Source organism: Lissotriton vulgaris, chromosome 1_1 (genome assembly GCF_964263255.1).
Source record: "Lissotriton vulgaris chromosome 1_1, aLisVul1.2, whole genome shotgun sequence".
Classification (NCBI taxonomy): Eukaryota; Metazoa; Chordata; class Amphibia; order Caudata; family Salamandridae; genus Lissotriton; species Lissotriton vulgaris.
This window is the reverse complement of record NC_141685.1, coordinates 935941334-935963558: the sequence shown is the minus strand read 5'-3', so window position 1 is coordinate 935963558 and position 22225 is coordinate 935941334. Positions and strand designations below refer to the sequence as shown.

At 48.4% G+C, this 22225-nt stretch overlaps 1 protein-coding gene across 2 annotated transcripts in view; it reads left to right on the top strand.

Annotated features, from left to right (window-relative positions):
* Positions 1–22225, top strand: part of EIF4B (eukaryotic translation initiation factor 4B) — a 487202-nt gene that overhangs the window by 201108 nt on the left and 263869 nt on the right. For both annotated transcript variants that reach the window (XM_086959135.1, XM_086959134.1), the window contains exons 6-8: positions 10857–10997; positions 12312–12425; positions 18289–18474. In XM_086959135.1, coding sequence (XP_086815261.1) covers positions 10857–10997; positions 12312–12425; positions 18289–18474 — 441 coding nt within the window. The remainder of the gene's footprint in view (positions 1–10856; positions 10998–12311; positions 12426–18288; positions 18475–22225) is intronic.

Genomic DNA, 22225 nt, shown 5'->3' with positions numbered 1-22225 from the left:
CCGGAAGTTGTTGGAGGTCCGGAACTCCTCTCACCACCGCTGTGGGTCTAGGTGCCGTTCGCTGGACCGGAGCTGTCGCTCCTCGGACTCTAAATCTTCACCTTAAGATTCTGGTAAGCGACGCCATAAAAAAGTCGAAGAAGCGCGTTCGTTCTCAGACGTCCCCCTGTCGCTCCCCGGAGGCAGACGAGAGGGACAGGGGCCCTGCGGTTCCTCTGGAGCTGGGGAGTCCCGCGGCCTACCCGCTATACCCGGGTACCTTGGCGACTCCCGAACAGATGCAAGAGTTTCTTGCTGCCATGGACCGCCTTTTTAGGCCCCCGACTCCTGCCGGCATGCCTTCGGGCCCTGCGGTCCCGTGTCCAGATCCTGTGGGCCCGGCGACAACCCCAGCGCCACAGGAGCCTGCTCCTCCTTCCCTGGCGCCACAAGGTGCAGCGCCGCTGGCTCCAGCCCCGGTCTTGCCTCCCGCCCCGGCGCTGCCCTTGGCTCCGCCACAGGCGCCGCTTATCCCACCCCTGCCCCGGTTCTGACCATTTAGTTCCGACCTGGGATCCGCATTGGGATATGGCTCCGACTCTGCACCGACCGGTGCTGTTTTCGGCGCAGTTCCCGCCACCGCTTGCTCCAGCTCCCTCCCTGCCGCCGCAGCTGGCTCCCTCTACTCCGGAGCCGGACGAGGACTGGAACGGCTCAGAGGACCACCTTCCCCAGCAATGTGACTCCGAGCAGGATTGGGTGGACTACCTTCAAGATGCGGGCGAGCTTGATGTGTCTTCTGACCCGGGGTTTACCTCTCCTGTGCTTACTATGGAGGAGGGCGCTTCCTATACCATGGTGCTGCGTCGGGCTGCAGAGGCTCTCCATCTCAACCTCCCTACGGTGGCCTTTAAAACCAACCTCCTTACGGAGCTGCTCCAGACGGCATCTACATTGTTGGAGCCGCTGCTCTTTTAATGAGGCTCTCACCGAAGTCCTCTTGGGCATTTGCTTGCGACTGGCCTCTGGGGCGCCGGTGGATCAAAACGTCACAAGGCGTCGTCAGGCGTCATCGCCTGGTGACCCCGCCTTCTTGACCACTCAGAGTGCCTTTCCCATGGCTCCGCCGGATAAGGACTCTAAAAGGACAGACCAATTCGGCAAGGGGTTTTTCTCAGCCAGCTTGGGGTTGCGGTCGTTTAACACCACCTGCTTATTGGACCATTACTCCCACGCAGTGTGGGATTCGGTAGCTGAGCTCTTTCCTCAGTGTTCTGAGGAGGTCTAGGCTGCGGCGAAGTTTGCCATCAGGTGTGGTTTGGACTCCGCTGATTCGTTGGGCAGGGCAATTTCTACGACTGTGGCGTTGCCAAGCCTGGTTGCGTTCCACTGGGTTCTCACCTGCTGTCTAGAGCTCGCTCATGGACATGCCCTTTGATGGCTCCCGCCTCTTTGGCGATAAGGCAGACAATGCACTGGAGTGTTTTAAGGATTCTCGGGCCACGGCCAAGTCTTTGGGTGTTTCCAAGAAGGACCCTGCCACTCCGGGGTTTCGTTCCTTCCGTGGCCAGGGAAGGGGAACCCAGGCAAGCTCTTCCAGCAAGGCTGTGCAGAACCAGCCTCAGCGCAACCGTGGATTCCGAAGGGGTGGGTCTGGTAACCAGCAAGTGGGTCAGTCTACTTCCACTCCTAGTGCTTCAGTCTCTAAGCCTTCCTAATTCAAGCTTCAGGGAGCACCCAACGCCGTGGGTGGCAGGATCCGCCACCAGCTCCACCACTGGTGCAAAGTTACATCTGATAAGTGGGTGCTGCAGATAATCTACCACGGTTACGCACTTTCTGTCTTCCCCTCCGGCCATGCCGCCTCGGCACCACTGCATGTCGGGGGATCATTTGACTCATCCCCATCAGGAAGTCTCGGCCCTCCTGCCAAGGGGGCCATTGAGCGTGTTTCTGGGCTAGAAATAGGACATGGTGGTTGTTCCCACTACTTTCTGGTCCCCAAGAAGGACAAGGGGGGGGCCTGCGCCCCATCTTGGACCTCCGGGACGTCAATCGCTTCCTCCGGAAGGAGAAGATCAAGATGCTGACTCTGGCTCAGGGCCTGGCTGCCCTGGGCCCTGGGGACTGGGTGGTGGCGTTGGACTTGTAGGGCGCTGCCTGCGGTTCACGGTAAGCCAGGAGCATTTTCATTTTGCCATGCTCCCTTTCGGCCTTACCTGTGCCCCTCGGGTGTTCATGAAGGTGATGGCGGCGGTCGCTGCTCATCTGCGCAGGTTAGGGGTGGCAGACTTCACCTACCTCGACGACTGGCTGTTGAATGCGGGTTCGCCCCAGGCAGTCGTCACCCACCTCCAGACTACGGCCGACCTCTTGCATTTGCTGGGGTTCTCCATCAATGTGCCAAAGTCGCACCGGAGTCCCTCTCAGAAGCTTCCTTTTATCAGAGTGGTTCTGGATTCTGCGCTCTTTCGGGTTTATCCTCCCGAGCAGCGGGTCCGGGATATTCAGGCTCTGATTCTGCTCTTTCAGCCTCTATTTCGGTTTTCAGTCAGGATGACGCTCCGGCTCCTGGCCCTGATGGCCTCCTGCATCCTGCTAGTGCGACATGCCAGATGGCATATGCGGGCTCTGCAGGGGGACTTGAAGTCCCAGTGGGCACAGCATCAGGAAAACCTGTCCGATCATGTCCAGATTTCGGAGGGTACTGCGCCACATCTGCTGTGGTGGCTCACGAATTGCGATTGGGTCCATGGCAGATCCCTCTTTACTTCCCCAACCGGAGAACACAGTGGTGACGGATGCCTCCCTCCTGGAATGGGGAGGCCACTTGGGAGAGGTAGCGATCAGAGGCCTCTGGTCTCCGGCGGAGTCCCGGCTCCATATCAACCTTCTGGAGCTGCGGGCGATCCGATTTGCACTGAAGGCATTCCATCCCTCTGTCTGGGGAAGTGTAGTGCAGGTGTTCAGAAAACACCACTGCCATGTGGTATTGCAACATGGAGGTGTGGAGTCCTGGGCCCTATGTCAGAAGGCTCTGTGACTCTGGACATGGCTGGAACATCAAGGCATTACCTTGGTGGTTCAACACCTGGCAGGTTCTCTGAACGCCAGGGCGGACTAACTCAGCCGCCGGTGCTTGATGGTCACGAATAGCGTCTGAACTCTGACGTGGCGCAAGGTCTCTTACTGCAGTGGGGAGAGCCTTGGTTTTGCAGCGTGAATCTTTCTGGATTCACTATGCTGTGCATTATTCCGCGGTCTAGTGGTTGGGTCCGGAATCGAAGTCTTTTTTTTTTCTTTTTTTTTTTTCCGTAGCGCAGGTGGGTGTCTACGTCCCACCTTTTGGTGTCCTTCAGAGACGTCTGCACGCTTCCTTCGGAAGCTCCCACCCTTGGGCGCCATCTTCAGATTATTTTTCCCCCGCTGGGTCTGGATCGTTCCCGAGAGGCTCCAGAGTTTTGGATGGGAAAAGACACAAGAGTCGAATTTTGCAGGAAGACTGAGAAGACGACGAAGAAGAACATATCCTCCTTGATCTAAGCGCCGTTTTTGACACTGTAAACCATGAAACCTTGTTGCGCCGTCTCTATAATGTAGGGGTGTCAGGTGAAGCTTTTTCTTGGTTTAAGTCCTTTTTGAGTGGTAGGACTTTTCGGGTCTTTGAGGGAGCCTGTGTCTCGTCAAGTAAGCCCCTGAGCTGTGGGGTGCCGCAGGGCTCATCACTGAGCCCTACTCTCCAATGCGTATATGAGACCGCTGGCTGAGCTCGTCCGACCGTATGGTATTAAGATTGTTACATACGCGGACAATACTCAGCTGGTGGTCTCTCTCACGCAAAAGAATTGCCAGCTGCCACAAACCAGTCTAACAACCTGTCTGGAACAGGTGAAGAGCTGGATGACGGCGTCGCACCTCAAGCTGAATGGGGATAAAACCGAGCTTATACTCCTCGGTTCACCAGCCTCGCCCACTACGACCTTCCATGGCCCATCAGCATGGGTGCTCCTCCTATGCCTAGAGAACATCAAAAGTCTAGGAGTGTGGTTGGATAAAACTCTGACCTTTAATACCCAGGTAACTAAACTCTCAGCGACCTGCTTTGGACTCATCAGGAAGATGAAGAAAATGTTCCCACTTCTACCTTTCGAAGCTAAGCAGGCTGTTACGCAGGGACTAATTCAATCCAGTCTCTATTTCAGTAACGCCCTTTATTTAGGGGCGCCTGAATATTGCCTGCAAAGACTTCAACGGGTGCAGAACTGTGCGGCTCGGATTTTGCTTTGGCTCCCACGCAGAACCCCGGTGGAGCCTGGCTTAAGAACCTTACACTGGCTCCCTGTCAGGGAGACAATTAAATTAAAGACCATGTGCATCTCCCATCAAGCATACTGGAAAGCTGACCCAGAAATTAGTCACCCTCTGATCACTCCCTACCACCCGAACAAACTGCTCCGCTCTGCCCAGGCGTCCTGGCGACAGTCCCCCGGATCAGAAGATCTAGAGCTGAGGGTCGGTCTTTTTCTTACAACGCAGCCAGGTTATGGAACTCACTCCCTCTTTATTTAAGATCCAATCCTAACCTGACGACCTTCCGCAAACAGCTCAAGACATTTCTATTTAACAAAGCAGACTAACTCTTGGGCTGACCACAATGAGAGGCACTTATCTGGTTCTTAGCGCTTGGATGCCTCAGGGCAGCAGTCGCGCTTAATAAAATTTCTTTTCATTTCATAGAAGCCGGGACGACAACGAAGGAGAACTTCGAGAACTTAGACGTCCAACGGAGAATGCGCATACAGGGTGCCCCCTGAGCGCGAGAAATGGACAACACCCCTTTCAAATTCTGCAGCAATGCATTGGCGCATGGCGAACTCAAACGCCCTACTTAATAGGCACCAGTACCAAATCCTAGACCAAATTGGGCAGCTGATGAAGCACCTCCCACAAGAGTACCAACACAGAGCCTCACACCTCGTGGAGGAGTGGAAGAATGTGGCGAACGCTTGCCTCAAAACAGCCTTGGATGGAGCAGACCCATCCAGCAGGCTGATGGGAATCACTGAAAGAAGGCAAGCCTGGCTCAGGATCTCAGGTTTCAAACTAGAGGTACAGCATAAACTTCTTAGCGCCCCATTCAATGGGGAGACACTGTTTGGAGCGCCGGTGGATGACAAACTCACCCAGCTTAAAAAAGAAAACGACAATGCAAGGTCCATGGGGGCCTTACAATTTCAGAGGGATGAAGAGGGGTACCCCATCACTGAGACCGAACGGAAGAGGGGGAAAAAGCAAGGAACGTCGCACCAGACCTTCCAGCAGTCCAACCAGGGAGATAACCAGGCACAGCAGGGACACCAAAAACCAAACAGGCACAACCAACAAAGGGGCCACTCCTTTTGCGGGAGGTAACTGACGTGGCCAGAACAAGAGAGTAGGCCATCAAGCCACCTCTAAGTGATGCCATCACACAGTATGTGCCCACCCGCACGACACCTCCCAGGGTGGAGCACAAAAGGACCAACACAGGGTTACATGGACCAAATACCATGGAACACCAGTAGGAGGCAGGCTAAGTCACTTCTTCGGAGAATGGAAGAAGATAACGGACAAGTGGATACTGAACATCATACAGTTCGGATACTGTATAGAACTGGAAAGGACACCGCCAAACAGAAAACCAAAAAAGAGAGCGCAGTCAAGAAAAGGACTGGAGCTGCTTCAAAGGGAAGCGGAGGAACTGCTCCAAAAGGAGGCCATCGAACCAGTACCATACCGGGAAAGAAACATGGGAGTGTACTCCACCTACTTCCTGGTACCAAAGGTGGACGAAACCATAAGACCCATCCTGGACCTCCGGTTCCTGAACAAATACATAAAAACACAAAAGTTCAAAATTATGTCTCTACAGGAGGTCATTCCCCGGGCAGGGGACGGAGATTTCATGAGCACTATAGACCTCAAGGACGCCTACCTGCACATCCTGATGAACAGGCGGCACAAACATCTGCTCAGATTTACCATCAACAAACATCACTACCAGTTCACAGCCCTAGCGTTCGGACTAAAATCTGCACCAAGGGTCTTCAAGTGCCTCGCAGCAGTGGCGGCGCACCTGAGAAGGGAAGGGATCCATGTATACCCTTACTTGGACGACTGGCTAAAAGGCAAATTCACACAGGACATGCAAAGAACATGCCCAGCGCGTGACAAGGACATTGATGGATCTGGGATTCTCCATTCACTGGGGGAAATCCTCTATGGAACCAGAGCAAGTGAAGGTCCTCCTAGGCGCTCAAACACCATACAGAGCAAGGTTTTCCCCAGCGACAAGAGGACACAGGCGCTACTGAAGGAGACGCGCCTCTACCAGAAGGAGCGAGCTCTGACAGTGAGGACAGCGAGCTAGGTCATGGGCATGATGGCCTCATGCATACATCTAGTACCAAATTTACGCTTCCACATGAGACCCTTCCAAGAATGGCTGAAAGAACAATGGTCACAAGCTACAGGTAGTTGGGAAGATCTAGTGGTTGTAACGCACGCAGGAGATGTCGTGGTAGAACATGAAGAACTTAACAAAGGGAAAGCCTCTAACACCTCCGACCCCAACGGTGACCATCACCACAGACTCATCCCAGAAGGGATGGGGGGGGGGCGCACATGAGCAAGCTCAGGGTGAGGGGTTTGTGGACTCCAGTGGATACAGTCAAACGATTCAACTACCTGGAACTGAAGACCCTGTTCCTCGCCCTGAAAGCCTTCCAGAAAAAATTGTACAGCCAGAGTGTGTTGATCCAGACAACACGACGACTATGTTTTACATCAACAAGCAGGGAGGAACGCGATCTCTGCCTCTATCGAACCTAGCGCAGGAGATATGGAGATGGGCCATCCCACTAAAGATAGACCTGCTAGCCATACACCTACCAGGGAAAGACAATGTGGAGGCAGACTGGCTCAGCATACAGACATCTGCGTCCCACAAGTGGGAGCTCAATGCACAGGAAACGCTAAGGCTTTTCAGAAGGTGGGGAACACAGACTGTAGACCTATTTGCAACATGCTAGAATGCAAAATGCCAAAGCTTCGCCTCCAGGAAACCAGGGGAAGGTTCCCTGGGTAATGCCCTATGGATAAGCTTGCCGAGGTCATTTGCTTACGTTTCCCCCCCCCCCCCCGATACCCCTGATACACAGGGTACTCGACAAGTGCAGGACCAGCAACATGACTCTGATCCTGGTGGCACCACAATGGGCCAGGCAGACATAGTACTCACAGATAATGGAAATGGCACAAGGTGCACCCCACAAGTTTGGGAGAAGAAAAGATCTACTGTCCATGCAAAACGGAGAGGTACTACACCCAGAACCAGAGAGCCTCAGCCTAGCAGCATGGCTCCTGAAGACATAGAGTTTGTGCACCTGAGATTACTGGAGAGCACCATGCGGGTACTGCGAGAGGCAAGGAGGCCTAGCACGCGAAGGTGCTATTTGGCGAGAAGGTTCACAGAATGGTGCAGCAAGAAGCTACAAAGAAAGATGACGAGGGAGTCAACCGTGCTAAGGTACCTCATGCACCTGCTGAAAGCAAAGCTAAGCTCATCCTCGCTGAGTACACCTGGCAGCAATTGTGGCCTACACAAGAGGAGAGATTGGAAAGAGTTTTTCTTTAAGTCACAGATGGTAAAGAGATTCATGGAAGGGGAAAAAAGGATCGCGCCTCCTAAGAGGATGCCGCTACCAGCATGGAACCTTAATCTAGTCCTGACAGAGCTCATGAAGGCGCCTTTTGAACAGATTAATAAGGCTTCCCTACAAATGCTGATTATGAAAACCGCCTTCTTGGTGGCTATCTCCTCCCTGCGCAGAGTGAGCGAACTACAGGTATTAACGCTACAAGAACCCTACATCCAAATTCACAATGAAAGGGTGGTGATGAGAACGGACCTACACTTCATGCCAAAGGTGGTGTCGAGGTTTCACATCAACCAGACAGTTCAAATACCAAGTTTCTTTCAAAAACCAACCACAAGCGCAGAGAGGGCACTCCACACTCTGGACGCTAGAAGGGCAGTAATGCACTACATAGAAAGAAGAAAGGAACAGAGGAAGACGAAACAGTTCTTTGTCTCATTTGCAAGCAGCTTCCTGGGTAGACCAGTAACAAAGGGGACCATTGCACGATGGATCGCACAAACTATTCAATTCTGCCTCAAACAAGTAGACCAAGAGCTAGCGGAGGGGGCGCATGCCCAGTCAACTAGGAAAAAGGGAGTAACGATAGCCTTCCTGGCTAACACACCCATTCAAGACATTTGCCTGGCGGCAACATGGGCCTCTGTGCACACGTTCACTAAGCACTACTGTGTGGATATACAAATGAACAAGGAAGCACAAGTAGGACAAAGTGCTTCAACATATATTCAACAGCCAACGCTCCTCTTCCACCCAGCCGCCACAAAAATAACAAACCGCTACAAAGTCTATGCACAGCATAGTGAATCCAGAAAGCTTCACGCTGCAAAACGAATAGTTTCTTACCTGTCGGTGTAGTTTTGCAGCTTGAAGATCTTTCTGGATTCACTAGCGAACCCACCCACCTCTGCCAGAAAGATGAGGCTGGAGAATCAGGTGGTAGAAGACCAGGTCAACACAAACAGATAACTTGAACGACAAAGCGGATTAAAAAACTTACTTGAACATTGCCAAGGATTCGCAAAAACACAAAAGGAGAAAAAAAGAATCCGATGATGGTAGCATGCCGACGTCACGGAAGGACACCAAAAGGTGGGAAGTAGACGCCCACCTGGGCTACGAAAAAAAAAAACACAAAGAAAAGGCTACGATTCCGGACCCAACCACTAGACCGCGGAATAATGCACAGCATAGTGAATCCAGAAAGATCTTCTAGCGGCAAAACTACACCCACAGGTAAACTATTCGTTAGATCTATTCGCCACCGAAGAGAACACGCAATGTTATCAGTTCTACGCGTTGAAATTTCCAAGACGGCACTCGCTCAGAGACTTCATCTCGAGTGGAGCTGCGGTCTACTGTACACCTTTCCACCTATACCACTTCTGCCAAGAATGCTGAAGATGATCAGGTGCGACCTGGCCCAGGTTATTCTTGAGGTTCCGGACTGGGCTCTAAGAGTATGGTATCCTGAGCTACTCACTATGAGCATCGACCCCCCGATCAGTCTGCCTCTTCGGGAGGATCTTCTGTCGCAGCAGCAGGGGACGGTACTCCACCCGAACCTGTCCAGCCTCCACCTTCATGCGTTAGATGGAGCGGGGACAGTTGACTGCTTTCGACCTTCCTCCCGAAGTCTGTAATGTCATTCTGGCAGGCAGGCGTCCCTCCACTAAAACGATGTAAGCCTGCTGATAGAACAAATTTGTGACGTGGTGCACAGCGAAGGCTGTGGATCTCCTTTCGGCCCCTCTTTCTGAGGTTCTTCTGTTTCTCCTATCTTTGGCCCAGCTCTGCTCTGGGCACGGTCTTTCTGCCATTTCTGCCTTCCTGAGGCTTCTTGATCAGCCGTCTCTTTTTAAGTCCCCGGTTGTTAACCGCTTTCTCAAAAGCATTACACACATTTCCTCCCGTGCCTTTCATAATGCCTCAATGGGACTTCAATCTTGTCTTGACTTTTCTGATGTGCGCTCCCTTTGAGCCTCTTCATAACTGTCCTTTACGTCTTCTTACTCTGAAGACTGCTTTCCTGGTAGCTATGACCTCTACCAGAAGAGAGTGAGCTCCAGGCTCTTTCTTCTAAACCTACTTTCCTTTCTGTTCATCCGGACAAGGTGGTTTTAAGGACCCGTCCTTCTTTCTTGCCAAAGGTTGTCACGCTCTTCCACATCGGGCAGACCATCACTTTGCCCACATTCTTTCCGCATCCTTCCAGGGAGGAGAGGCTTCACCGTCTGGTCCCAAAACATGCGCTTGTTTTCTATCTGCAGCGTACACAACAGTTCCGGGTGGATGATCAGCTCTTTTTTGGCTACGTGGGTGCCAAAAAAGGTCAGGCTGTGCACAAACAGACCATTTCCCGGTGGGCCCTTCTGTGCATCAAAGCATGTTACTCCTTGGCCATGAAGGAGCCTCCTGTGGGGTTGCATGGTCATTTGACCAGAGCAACTGCAGTCACTACTGCCTTGGGATGCAGCATTCCGCTGCAGGACATTTGTCAGGCAGCTACGTGGGCCTCGCTGCGCACGTTTACCAAACGCTACTGCCTTGATAGTCTGGTCAGGAGATACGGCTTCTTTGGCCGTTCTGTGCTCTGTTACTTTCTGGTGTAATCCTGTTTGCAGACCCACCACCGGGGTTGTTATTGTTGGGGTATGTATTCTAAGGTAAGGAATCTATCACAAACAGTCTTTCAGATGCACAAGTTACTACTTGTGTAACGATAGATCTGTAAGTTAGTGATAGATTCCTTACCGCCCAACCCATCCTCCCCGTTCTGCGAACTGATTACTAGAGTTAAGGTCATTCCCTGTTAGGGCCCTAGTTTTATGAACCACTGGTCAGTATCTTGCATGGCTCTGCGTTTCGGCACGGAAAGTCGTGTACAGAGCTGACGTCTGCAAGTAGTCTGTGACGTCATCTCGGCGCTTACAATGCCAGTGACGGACCCGGAGCCACACTACGCCACCTACCGACGCGCAGGGGTACTGCTAAGCAAAACTTTCCAGATCCAGTCTGACGCCTGGGGATTATTCTAAGGTAAGGAATCTATCACTAACTAATGTCTCTTACAGATATATCGTTACACAAGTAGTAACTTGTGCTTTCCTCCTATATATTTCTCTAAACGTCACTTATCTCCTCAAATCACACACCGATTATTTTCCATTTCTGTTGCAGATAGAGATGGCTCTTTTGGAGGCAGGGACCGAGACCGGAATCGTGATTCTGATAAGACGGACTCCTCAGATTGGAGGGCGCGACCGACTTCCGATACTCCGGACGATCCTCCACGAAGAAGCGATGATGGCTTTGGAGACCGTAAGTTTAGGGAAAGAAAAGCCTTCTGCTGAAAGCATCTCACCTGTGAAATGGAATGTGGAGACCACAAGGTCGCAGTATTGTAGAGTGTGTTCAGACTTCAGCTAAGGTTTCGCTCTATAATCCATAGTAAAGGTGAAAAACTGCATCCTGGTTATGCATGCTCTAAATCTGATATGCACAATTATAAAAAATCATTAGGAGCAAAACACATAGTACAGTGAAACACTGCGCCCATACACAGTCCGGTGTAGGAATGTGAGCTTGTGCCCTTGTCCAAATATTTACAGACTCAGTTGAGCACTTATTTCTTTGTGTCTTTATAAGGCATTTCTGCTCAGAACAAGTTTAGTGCATCCATCACTGGAGTGTCACATCCATCTCTGGAATGGTAGTTACCTTTCACCACACATGTATAAACCTTGTATGGGATCATTCATCTCCTGTTTCAATTACAGACTTCTCTTTTGTCCAGGTGTCCGTGTCATATGCCCACACACCTTTTAAGAGGCTAAAGCGCTAATCCTTACTTGACTAAGTGGGCTGAAATGATGTCATCTTTAAAAATGCTTCCTATTGTTTCTTTCATCAGAAAGTAAACCAATTGCATCACACATGGTGTTGGTGTTATGGAGCTTAATGCCAGTTTTAGCTATCATGCTATTGTCACTGCAATCTAGTGAGCAGAAGTGACCTGCATGCAAGAACACATGACAAAGGACCAAACAGGCCTTTTTTATTTCAGAATCCGAGTAATTGGTTCTGCAGCAAAGAGTATAGATTTAATTTTTTTGGTGTGCGTCTGTAGTGTATGCCATGATCTACTGAGGAAGTAAACTGGTGCATCAGCATATGAGAAGCACACAGGCTTGAGTTGATGCTGATACCACAGTATCTTAAACTAATCCAGATTAGACCGTTTCCATGGAGGTCCTGAACACACTTTGTGTCCAGTCTTACTACACAAATGCAGGTGCAGAGTTTAAAATGGATGGTTTAGTAATTCTGGACCTTTCTGGCCTGTTTCGGTGTACCAGTTTCTTTTCTATATGCTTCCTCTGCGCACACTGTTTTGTATGTTTTCCTGTGTTTTGAATTTTTCTCCTATGCCAATGCTTTGGCTCCTTCATCCTTCACTCCTACAGCCACATGCCTACCTGGCAAGTCACCATCTGTTGCACCTCTTACCTATGGGGTAAATGTGGTAGACCGCTTATGATTAAGTATTTTCCTTTAGGAAAAGATATGCCTGTGACTTAACTGCATGGTTTTGGTCACCTTGTTTTTACTTTTTGTTTTCTTCCCATTCTCCAGGGTATAAAAGTGACCGGTATGAGTCTGATCGATTTCGAGATGGTCCACGTCGAGAAGGGTTTGACAGAGCACCACGGGATCGCTATGATGATAGAGATCGTAGGGATGATCGAGGTAAAGGAGTTAAGGTTAAGCTGGGCAACTTAAAATGGAATGTATTCCATCTGAAAACCTATCTATGAAAGTTTTAAAACTAATTTAGGCTGGATTGCATTTTCATCCTGTGATCTAGCCTTTCCAGACTGTGATAACAAATATGAGGGAGGGAGACTGACGAGATTATTTTACGATCTGAAAACCAGTGGGTGACTGCTTCAATTTTGCGGAATTGGAATAAATCATCACAAAGGATGCATGTGCATTTTGTATTACTAATTGTCATCTTCACTGTTAGAAATGGGATCCCTGGCTGGCCAGGGCTTGCGCCAAAGTCAGTCAGAGACCACCACTCCCAAGTCAGGGCAAGGGAGTTACACGCCAAGATAACCCCTGCTCACCCTCTAGGTAACGTGGCGCAAACAGCAAGGCTAAACTTGGAGGCGGTGTGAGTTAAGTATTTGCGCACGCACCTCGGCATCAACACCCAAGGCCCACTACAAAGGAAACTCCACACCTAGAGGGCAAAGCTGTCCTAATTCGAACAGACATGACAGCTATGTATTACATGCAAAAACAGGGGGGTGGGGGTTTGACGTTTGGTTTACACACTCTGTCTCCCTTAGCCCAAGACATTTAGGGTTGGGCCATTCACCACAAACTTTATCTCCTATCAGAACACCTCCCAGGAGTCAACAACCAGATTGCAGATGTCAGCAGGCAAAGACCGCAAATACACGAATGGGAACTCCACCCTCAGGTTCTCCTTCCATACTTTCGACGTTGGGGAGTCCCTCACATTGACCTGTTCGCCACATACCAAAATGCAAAGCTTCACATCCAGGTACTCACACCCACAATCCAAGGGCAATGCACTATGGATGAACTGGTCTAGGATATTTGCCTATGCTTTTCCGCCTCTCCCACTCATTCCATTAGTGGTTCAGAAGCTAAGGCAAACATCTCTCACACTAATCCTAGTAGCTCCCACATGGGCACGGCAATCTTGGTTCACAACCCTGTTGGAGCTATCCCTGGTTCCGCACCAAAAGCTGCATTTAACCTCCAGTCTCCTCACACAGAGCCATGGAGAAATCAGACACCCAGATCCCAAACAACTGAACCTCACGATCTGGCTCCTGAAATCTTAAAATGTGGGTACTCGCACCTGATTGTATGAATATCATTGAGGAAGCTAGAAGTCATACCACAAGGGCCTGCTATGTATTTAAGTGGAAGAGATTTGTCATCTACTGTGGTAACAATCACATCAACCCTCTTGATGCTTCCATACAAAACATCATATGCTTTTCGTTACATTTGCATTAATTTGTGTTTGCTTATACCTCAGTTAGACTACACCTAGCAGCAATGGTTGCATATCTCCAAAATAGACAGCATGTGTTGTTGTTTGGAGTACCTGTGATCAAAGCTTTCATGGAAGGACTAAAGAGTCATACCACCAAAACTTCCACCAGCTCCACTGTGGAATATTAATATAGTCCTTTCAAGGTTAATGGGCCCACCTTTTGAACCCATGCACAAATGCAAACTACAGTGCATCTTGGAAACAGTTTTCCTCATTGCGATCACATCATTGAGAGTGAGTGAATTACATGCATTACTCCTACAAGAACCTTTTTACGAAGCTACACCAAGACAAAGTGGCTCTTCGTACTAATCCTAAATTTTTGCCTAAGGCCATATCTGCATTTCACATAAATCAGTCTGTAGAATTACCCGTATTCTTTCCTCAACTAGATACAGTTGCAGAAAGAGCTCTACACGCCTTCGAGGTTAGAAAAGCATTCTTTCTTGTACTACATTGAAAGCACAATCTTTTTGTAAAACCAAACAACTTTTTTGCTTTTGTGCCACCACACAAATGCAATCCTATCTCAAAATCAGGCATTGCAAGGTGGATTGTTAAATGCATTCAAACCTGCTATGCAATAGCAAAGAACTCTAACCTTATCTCCTAGGGCACATTCCACTCGTAAGCTAGGGGCCACTATGGTTTTTTAGGAAATCTTCCCATTGCTGACATTTGCACAGCTGCAACATGGTCTACACCTCACACATTCACTAAACATTGTGTAGATGTGTCAGCAAGACAACAAGCCAATGTGGGTAAAGCCGTACTTAAAACACTATTTCAGACCGCTCCCACAGCTACAGGTTATCCAAAGCTTTGGGAGGATACTGCTATGTAATATATGCACAGCATGTGATCTGCAGTTCACATGCCACGAATGGATAATGTTACCCAGTAAGCATCTGTTCTTAGCATGTAGAGCCACATGCGCCCACCCACCTCCCCGGATACCTATAGCTGCTGCAGCTCTCTATTTAGTTTACATACATACGCATGGACATCTCTATTCTTTACTACTAATACTCCATTCTCACCTTCTGCGGCGAACAATGGAGTCGATGCCCATGCACACTATCACCGAAATGAGGAGTCTCCTTCCTCGTGACTGGAAAGACTTCTTCGAAGAAAAACAAGTGTAAACATCCAGACCCAACACTAGATGGCGAGCTATGCACAGCATGTGGCTCTACAGCTCTACATGCTAAAAACAGATGCTTACTGTGTAAGTAATATTATCCTTTAGTTAATTTATTTCCTAGAACCAAGCAAGCGAGGCACAGGTAAGTGATAAATACTTTGCAGTAAATATACAGTTGTAATACAGTTTTGATTGTAATTGTATATGCACTTTGTTTTAACTTACAATATTGTTACTGAGAAATGCAATGCTTTGTAAATACAGTACAGTACGTATACTTTGAATAGGCGTTTTAGTAAAATGACCAGTAGATACCTGGATCTTACACTGGGACATTTCATGTAAACAGTTAAGTAAAATAGTTTTTGTTAGTACAATTTTAAAGAATTTCTTAAGGTTTTCCAACTCCACACTTCGAAACTTTTCATAGAAAAACAGTCAATGTTATCCTATGGAGGAAAATAAATAGTGTTATCGGTTTAAAGACAAGTAAATTGTTGTGGGAGTTGGTGTTCTGGGGTTAGACTCCTGGGTCCCCCAGGGTCAAGGATGCACTCTTGTTACACCCTCAGCGGCACTAGGTAGGCTGGCTGCAGAGTGCTGAGGCCCAATGTTATCCAGTGGGGGTGCTGACGAGCAGGTCACTGGGTTGTGGGAGCAAAGCTCCTGGACTGAAGCTCAAGGCAAATGGGGGTTTAGGCCAGCACAAAAGTTGCACCCTAAGCGGCACTGGGGCGGCCAGGTGCAGAGTGCTGTTTTGGCATCGAAAACCCGGTAGCTTTCAGTGGGGAGTCTCTGGTTTTCAAAAGCACAGCAGGCTCGGGGAAGGTTTTCTGGGTGCGACCACTACTCAGAGAGGTAAGTTGGGATCTGGGGGATTGGTTAGGCACTGTCGGTTGGTCCATCCAAGGCCGTGGTGCATCAGGGTGCATGGGTGCCTTTTAGGGTCAGATCTTCTTACTAGCTCCTGGTCGCGGTTGGGGGGGACCTTCCAGTTTGAGGCTGCAGGCATCGGCTGGAGACTTGAGGCAGATCAGGGGTCGCCAGATCACGGTCAGAATAGTCGGGGGGACCTCCTCTTAGTGTTGGGCCACTCTAACTCTGGCTGTGGGCGTCTAGTGCAGAGTGGTGTAGACCTGCAGAGCCTTGCGGAAATGGAATCTGTTTGAACAAATCCGGTGTTCACAGGAGACAGTCTTTGTGTTTAAAGGCAGGCAGGTACTCCGGGTATGTGGAGGTTGCTGGCTGCAGGAAACTTGGGGATTTCGCTGGAGCAGGTTCAAGGTGGGGACAGGCCTTGCAGGTACTTGTCTGAGGAAGCAATGTTCAGGGGTGCCCCTCCATGCTAGATTTAGGGGCGTTACAGGTAGTTAAAAGGTTGGGACCAGTGGGTCCCTTCCCTGGGGTGGGAACACCCCCGATTATGGCACCCTCCAGTGGAAGGGGCATAAGCCTTTCCCTGGTTCGCGGGTCACACCCATCTGCAAGATGACGGGGACTGAGAGTTGTGCTTCACCTAACCTCCCCACCTGAGGGGTGGAGTTGGCAAAGATGGGCACATTCCTCTTCCTCACCTGTTCTTCCCGCCGGTTCTCCCGCCCGAAGTGGTGGTCAGAAGCAGTGGGAACCTGTTGCTGAAAGCAGCAAGTGGCCCGGGGAAGCTCACAAAGTCGGTAAGCCTTCGAAGCTTCCCCTTCGTGGACCCTGCCCGTCCTGGGGGAGGAGGCTTGGCACCTTTACCCAGGATGTGCATTGTTTCAGGCCCCCGAGAGCAGCAGGCTCTCGACCCAGGGGTCTAGAAACATGTCTGGTGGTGGCAGCTGAAAGCAGCCACTCAGCCTGGACACTAGTGGTAGGTCGTTTTTCAAGGGCCATATCTAAGATACCCTCTGCGTGCATTTTTCATTAAATCCCACGTGTGGGTTTAATGTGCTGAGAAGTTTGGTGCCAAACTTCTCAGCTTTCAGTGCAGCCATTATAGTGCTTTGGAGTTTGTAATGACAAACTCCCATCACCATTTACTCTTCATGGCAGCACTGCACTTACAATGTCTAAGGATGGACTTAGACACTGTAGGGGTACAGGGCTCATGCACCAATACTTCGTTTTTTTAACCACAGAGTAGTATTTGAAGTCTAGCACTAGTGTAGAGACCACATAAGTATATTTTTGGACCCTGGTTTTTAGTCTGTACTTTTCTTTCTCTTTTACGGAGTGCTTGTATTTCTGTCTTTGCAAGCTTTAACCTTTTTATCTTCTGGGAATTAGATTCCTTCAATGAGGTCTGTTTATTTTACAAGTTTTTTTTTTGTCTCCTTAACTATAATGTACGTGCCCTTTGGATGGGGCGAGTGCATTTGAATGACTGACTTATAGGCCCTTTGTGTGTGCTTTATTCTTGCTACACTGGGATCCATTCAGGGCCTTGAAACGTGACCATGGTAATCCGTGTCCATGACCCTCATACGGCCAAATACAATTCCTGACTCAATCCCTCCTTTCCACTCCATCTCTCTCCAATCCATTGCACTCTAAGCAGTCAGAATGTACTGTTCAATTAGCATAGCTTGGTGTTGTGGTTTCAGAGCAGAATATGGAGGAGTATCTTACTGCTAGTATTTCTTCATAATTGTATTGCAGATTATCCATCATGTTTTGTCACCACTAATCTAGAACTGGACTTGGGTAGGTGTACAGGTTCATTGTTTCTCTTGGCTTTGCTATCAAATTTTTGACCGATTCCAAAAAAATACTTGTTTAACTATAAAAAGATGGTAAATATTAAGCAGTAGCTGTATTGTAATTGAGGTCTTCAGAAGAGACCTATTTTGGTGCTGGAATGTGATTGGTTCTTGTGACATGGGTGGGCGGTATATTGATCTATGTGCCAGGCTTTGCAGAGTTTATAGTGGTTTCTGAAGTCTATGTTCTGCCTCTCCGGATCAGGGGTGTATGGGCTAGAGGCACCAGAGGTTCTTTAGTTTGCTTTTTATAATGTATACTGATGAAGCATTTCCCCTTGACTTGTTTTGAAGATTCAGAGCACTGCTGTTTGGAGGGTATGTCTTTGTAAGTGAGGTGATGCTATTTATTCTAGGCAGTATACAGCATGTATAATAATTGCAGAGTATTTCTGAATTACATAGGTATTGCAGAATTGGGGTGGTGGTAGTAAATTGTCTATATCTGCTTTGAATTGTGTGCTTTTATTTTCTGGTAATTGTCCCTGGCATAACCCTTGCCAATCTCATATGGCTCCGTTTGCCGATCTGCATGTGGCTGTCCTCTTGACATATCCTTTGGTGTATGATGCAATGCTGTGAGCCAATCACAGGCTGTGGAACCCTGATGTCTGTTGTTGTTCTCAGGCGGGGGAGGATTTGACGACTCCCGGGGCAGTCGGAGAGCCTTTGGCACTGGCTACCGGCAGGACTATGAGAAGAGGGATGATTTCAGGGGCGGTGGAGACCGCTATGGTGATCGATCAGAGCGGCGTGACGACAGGGACAGGTGGACTGAATCCCCCAGGGATGATTTCCGACGAGAGGAGAGAGGTAGGTGTCCTCTGTTGGAGGGTGTTGTAAAACGTAAGGTATATTTGGGCCGGGGTACAGCCAATTCTTTTTCAGAGATCACAATCCCTAGACTTTTATTGGCAAATTTCGGACTGTTAAAGATTGTTTAATTCACTCTCATAATTAAACTCCTCACTTACAATGGACAGTTCCTCTCACATCTGATTTGCAATCTTCAGTGCATTCCCAGACCTTTTTTATTCACAGCCTTCAATTGAATCTTCAAATTTGAAACCTGTCCTTTTCTTTATAAATGCTAACGCAGCAGTACATTTAATCTGCACAAGCTTTACCTCTTGAACTGTCGTCCCTTCGTCTCAGTTTGGTTGTGTGGAATTCTTGGGTCTCATACATTGAGCCTTTGTTTTATTATTGTTTTACGTTAATACTGAGCACACTATGCCTAACCTATGCAGCATATTGTTTCACACTTGGGAGCCTCCCTCCTTAGCTGCTATTTATTGTAATTTGGCAGCCCTTTGCATATACTCTGGTTGCATCTGTTACTGTCCTTATTCAGCCATTCTTTTTACAAACAGCCAAACCATATCTCTTCTGCTTCCTTTGTTTTTTGAAGAGTGAGGGTAATAGACATTTTTGTGTTCATGTTTTAATGCAGCCTCGTATGCACTGTATTCCTTTTGGTAAATGTCTGCATAGTCTTTTTTTCTCTTTTCTGCTGTGAAATTACACACCTTTCATGCCATAAGGTTAAACATACAGATTATTGACTCAAATCCTGTCTTTTTTTTCAGGACTATAATTGTGATACTTATACTTTTAAGAAACCTTAGCATTTTCAAATCTACTCATATTGCAGATTGTGATTGCAACCTTCGATTCATCAAGTGGGGCTATGAGACTTGTGTATTGATAACCAATATTTTTTTATGACCTGCCTTATCTTTCCTTGCACATCTGGTCTTCAAGAGGTATTAAGGACTATCTCCTGTATCCATCATAGTTACAATAATAGTGTTTAAGACGTGTGCTGTAGATACCCATGCTTTGCATACTCCTGTTATCCAGTGTTGGGTCCGGATGTCTGCAAGTATTTTTTTCCCCTGAAGAAGTCTTAAGAGTCACAAGGTAAGGTGACGACTCCTCTTGGTAATAGTGCACATGGTCATAGACTCCATTGGTAGATTGTTTGTTTTCCGCCATTGGTTTTGGACACTTATTTCGCTGCTTTAGTTTGAGACTATTCTTTGGGATCCTTTGGGTGCGCAATCCATTCTGCCCTAGTCGTTATTGTTTCGAACAGGTTTTCTATCCATCACAAATCAAAATTCAGAAGAATTCACTCATCTGGTCTGAATACCCCACCTGCGGCCTTCGGGCCTAGTCATCCAGGTTACCTTCTACTGCATACCAACTCCATCAACAGAAGCTGATGGAACAGACTTCCACCCTTTGTTTCACTTCCGCCTTCTGTGCTGCTTCAGTTTTGCAATTTGTGCTCATTTTCAGAGCACAAAGAAGAGTGCGACTGCTGTCTTTTTGGTCTTAAAAAGACCTTTGCGGGACCGTCTGGCCTGACGTAGAGAAATTCAGAAACTGAAAAACCCCCTGATATCTTTGGCCAAAAAGATATCAAACAACAAGAAAACATGGATGAATAAGCTGCCGAAGAAGAGGCCTTGTCATTTGAAGAAAGACTCTGAACTTCAAATCGATCTGGAGTTCCATGATTTTACGGCTGGTCATGATGACGTGAATACCCAAACCAGTTTTCCCAGACAAAAACCTACTTCTTTGAAATAAATGGCTTCTGGGCCACCACTGTCATCCGGCCATGGTAGGCACTGAGACTCTGCTTTGAATGCCTCGCCCTCTGGCTTGGCACTGAAAGCACAGATAAAGCCTTCCGGATCTGCGCCTAGACAGCACCTCTTTATTATTGGGGTGTCTTTCATAGATTCACATGCCTGAATCATACCCCGTCGTTGGAGGGGGAGTCCCACGGTACATAAAAAGCAATAATATGCACATAATACCCAAAAACCTTGGTAATAACAAACCAGGAAGTAAAGTAGCCCTAAGCTACAAGAGTAAAAACTTCCACACTCATGACCATCCTAGACATTTTTTATAGACCAAACTGCAGCCAATCAGGCGACAGCACCCACCAGAATGTTCTCCCCGGAGGCTCAGGCTCTCAGATTTCCTACCGCACCTCGTGTGAAGGGAGTCTCTCTGAGCGCTGCTCAGTACTTCACTTTTCTGACTGAATTTCTTCATCCAAGATGTCTTATGAAAAATCTCTCTTCAGGCCTTGTGAATCCTGTGGAAAGCCTCGGCTTTTTAAAGAAGATCCCCACAAAAAGTGCATCTACTGCCTTTATCCTGATTATGAGGTGAGAAAGTGTAAAATCTGTAGGACCTTCCCTCAAAAGACCCCCAGGGACAGGGAAGGACGCCTTCTTCTGTGGCTACAGAAGATTAAAGACCAGGACAACTCCCTTTCTGAAGTGGGAAGTGTTGCTTCAGGTTCATCTGTATCCTCAAGAAAAAGGATGGCTGAGGAAGATCATCTTCCACTGGGGCTAAGGTGTTGAGAAAAACTCAGCCCTCCAAGGGCTCTAGCTTGCCTTCTAGAAAAAAGGCTTCTCCACCTTCTAAAACGTCATAGGTATCGCCCCCTAAAAGGACTGGAAAGTCGTTGGCATCCAAGAGGCTTCCTAAGAAGAATTTTCCTCAGAAGAAGTCTACGCCGTTAGTCGTCGTCGGTTCCATCGTTGTCTATCATCGACAGCACTTCAACGTCGACCGCCAACTTTTTATCGCCTAAGATGATGATGTTGTCCGCTTCTTAGCCGTCGACGCTGGTCTCTGTGGTGGTAAGACCTATCTCGTCGACGAAGGTAATGCCCTCCATCGTCAACGCTCCATCGTCCCTTATTAAAGGAAGTAAGATTCCGTCGAGTGCTACGAAGACTGGCCCACCGTCGACTAGTAATGCCTCGACGTCGACGAAGACTGCCTCGACATCGAACATCCCACCGTTGACTAAGACTGCCTCGTCCTCTACAGCTTCATCATCGACGAAGACTGCCTATTCATAGACAGCTTCATCGTTGACTAAGACTGCCTCGTCGCCGAAATCATTGTCGACGAAGATGACACCAGCACTTAAGTTGACTGTCTCGTCAACACCATCTGTCGACTGCACCGTCGACAACAAAACCCTCGACGCCAAGTTTATTGACGTGTACAGCACTACAAGTATGGTCTTCTACACCATCTACAACCTCTTTTGCCCAACCGATTTTATCACCTTCTCTGCTTGAGAGACGTGGTTCATCATTACAAACTCTATCATCACTTAAGTTGCCTGACCAATTGTTGGATACAGATGAAGATGAAGAGCAATCAATGTAGACAACAGATTCCGCACTGCTATTAGTCCATCTGAATTACTTATTAAATATCAAAAGGAAAATCCAGAGGAGGAACAGTTCTCTGAATCTGTCAAGCTCCTACCACGGTGCCCTCAACACAAATGCCTTTGGCCCTTCTTAATAATTTACAATACATGTTAGACGATTACTATAGTCGTTTTCCTCCATCAGTCGGCAGCATCTCTCCCATCCACTCCGATGCCTCAGGCCTCTACATTCACGTTCATATCTCCAAGACCACCTTCTCCAGCGCCATCTCATCAATCTCAGGAAGTGAACACCACGGATGAGGATAGAGAGGAAGGAGAGGTGGATGACCAATCTAGTCT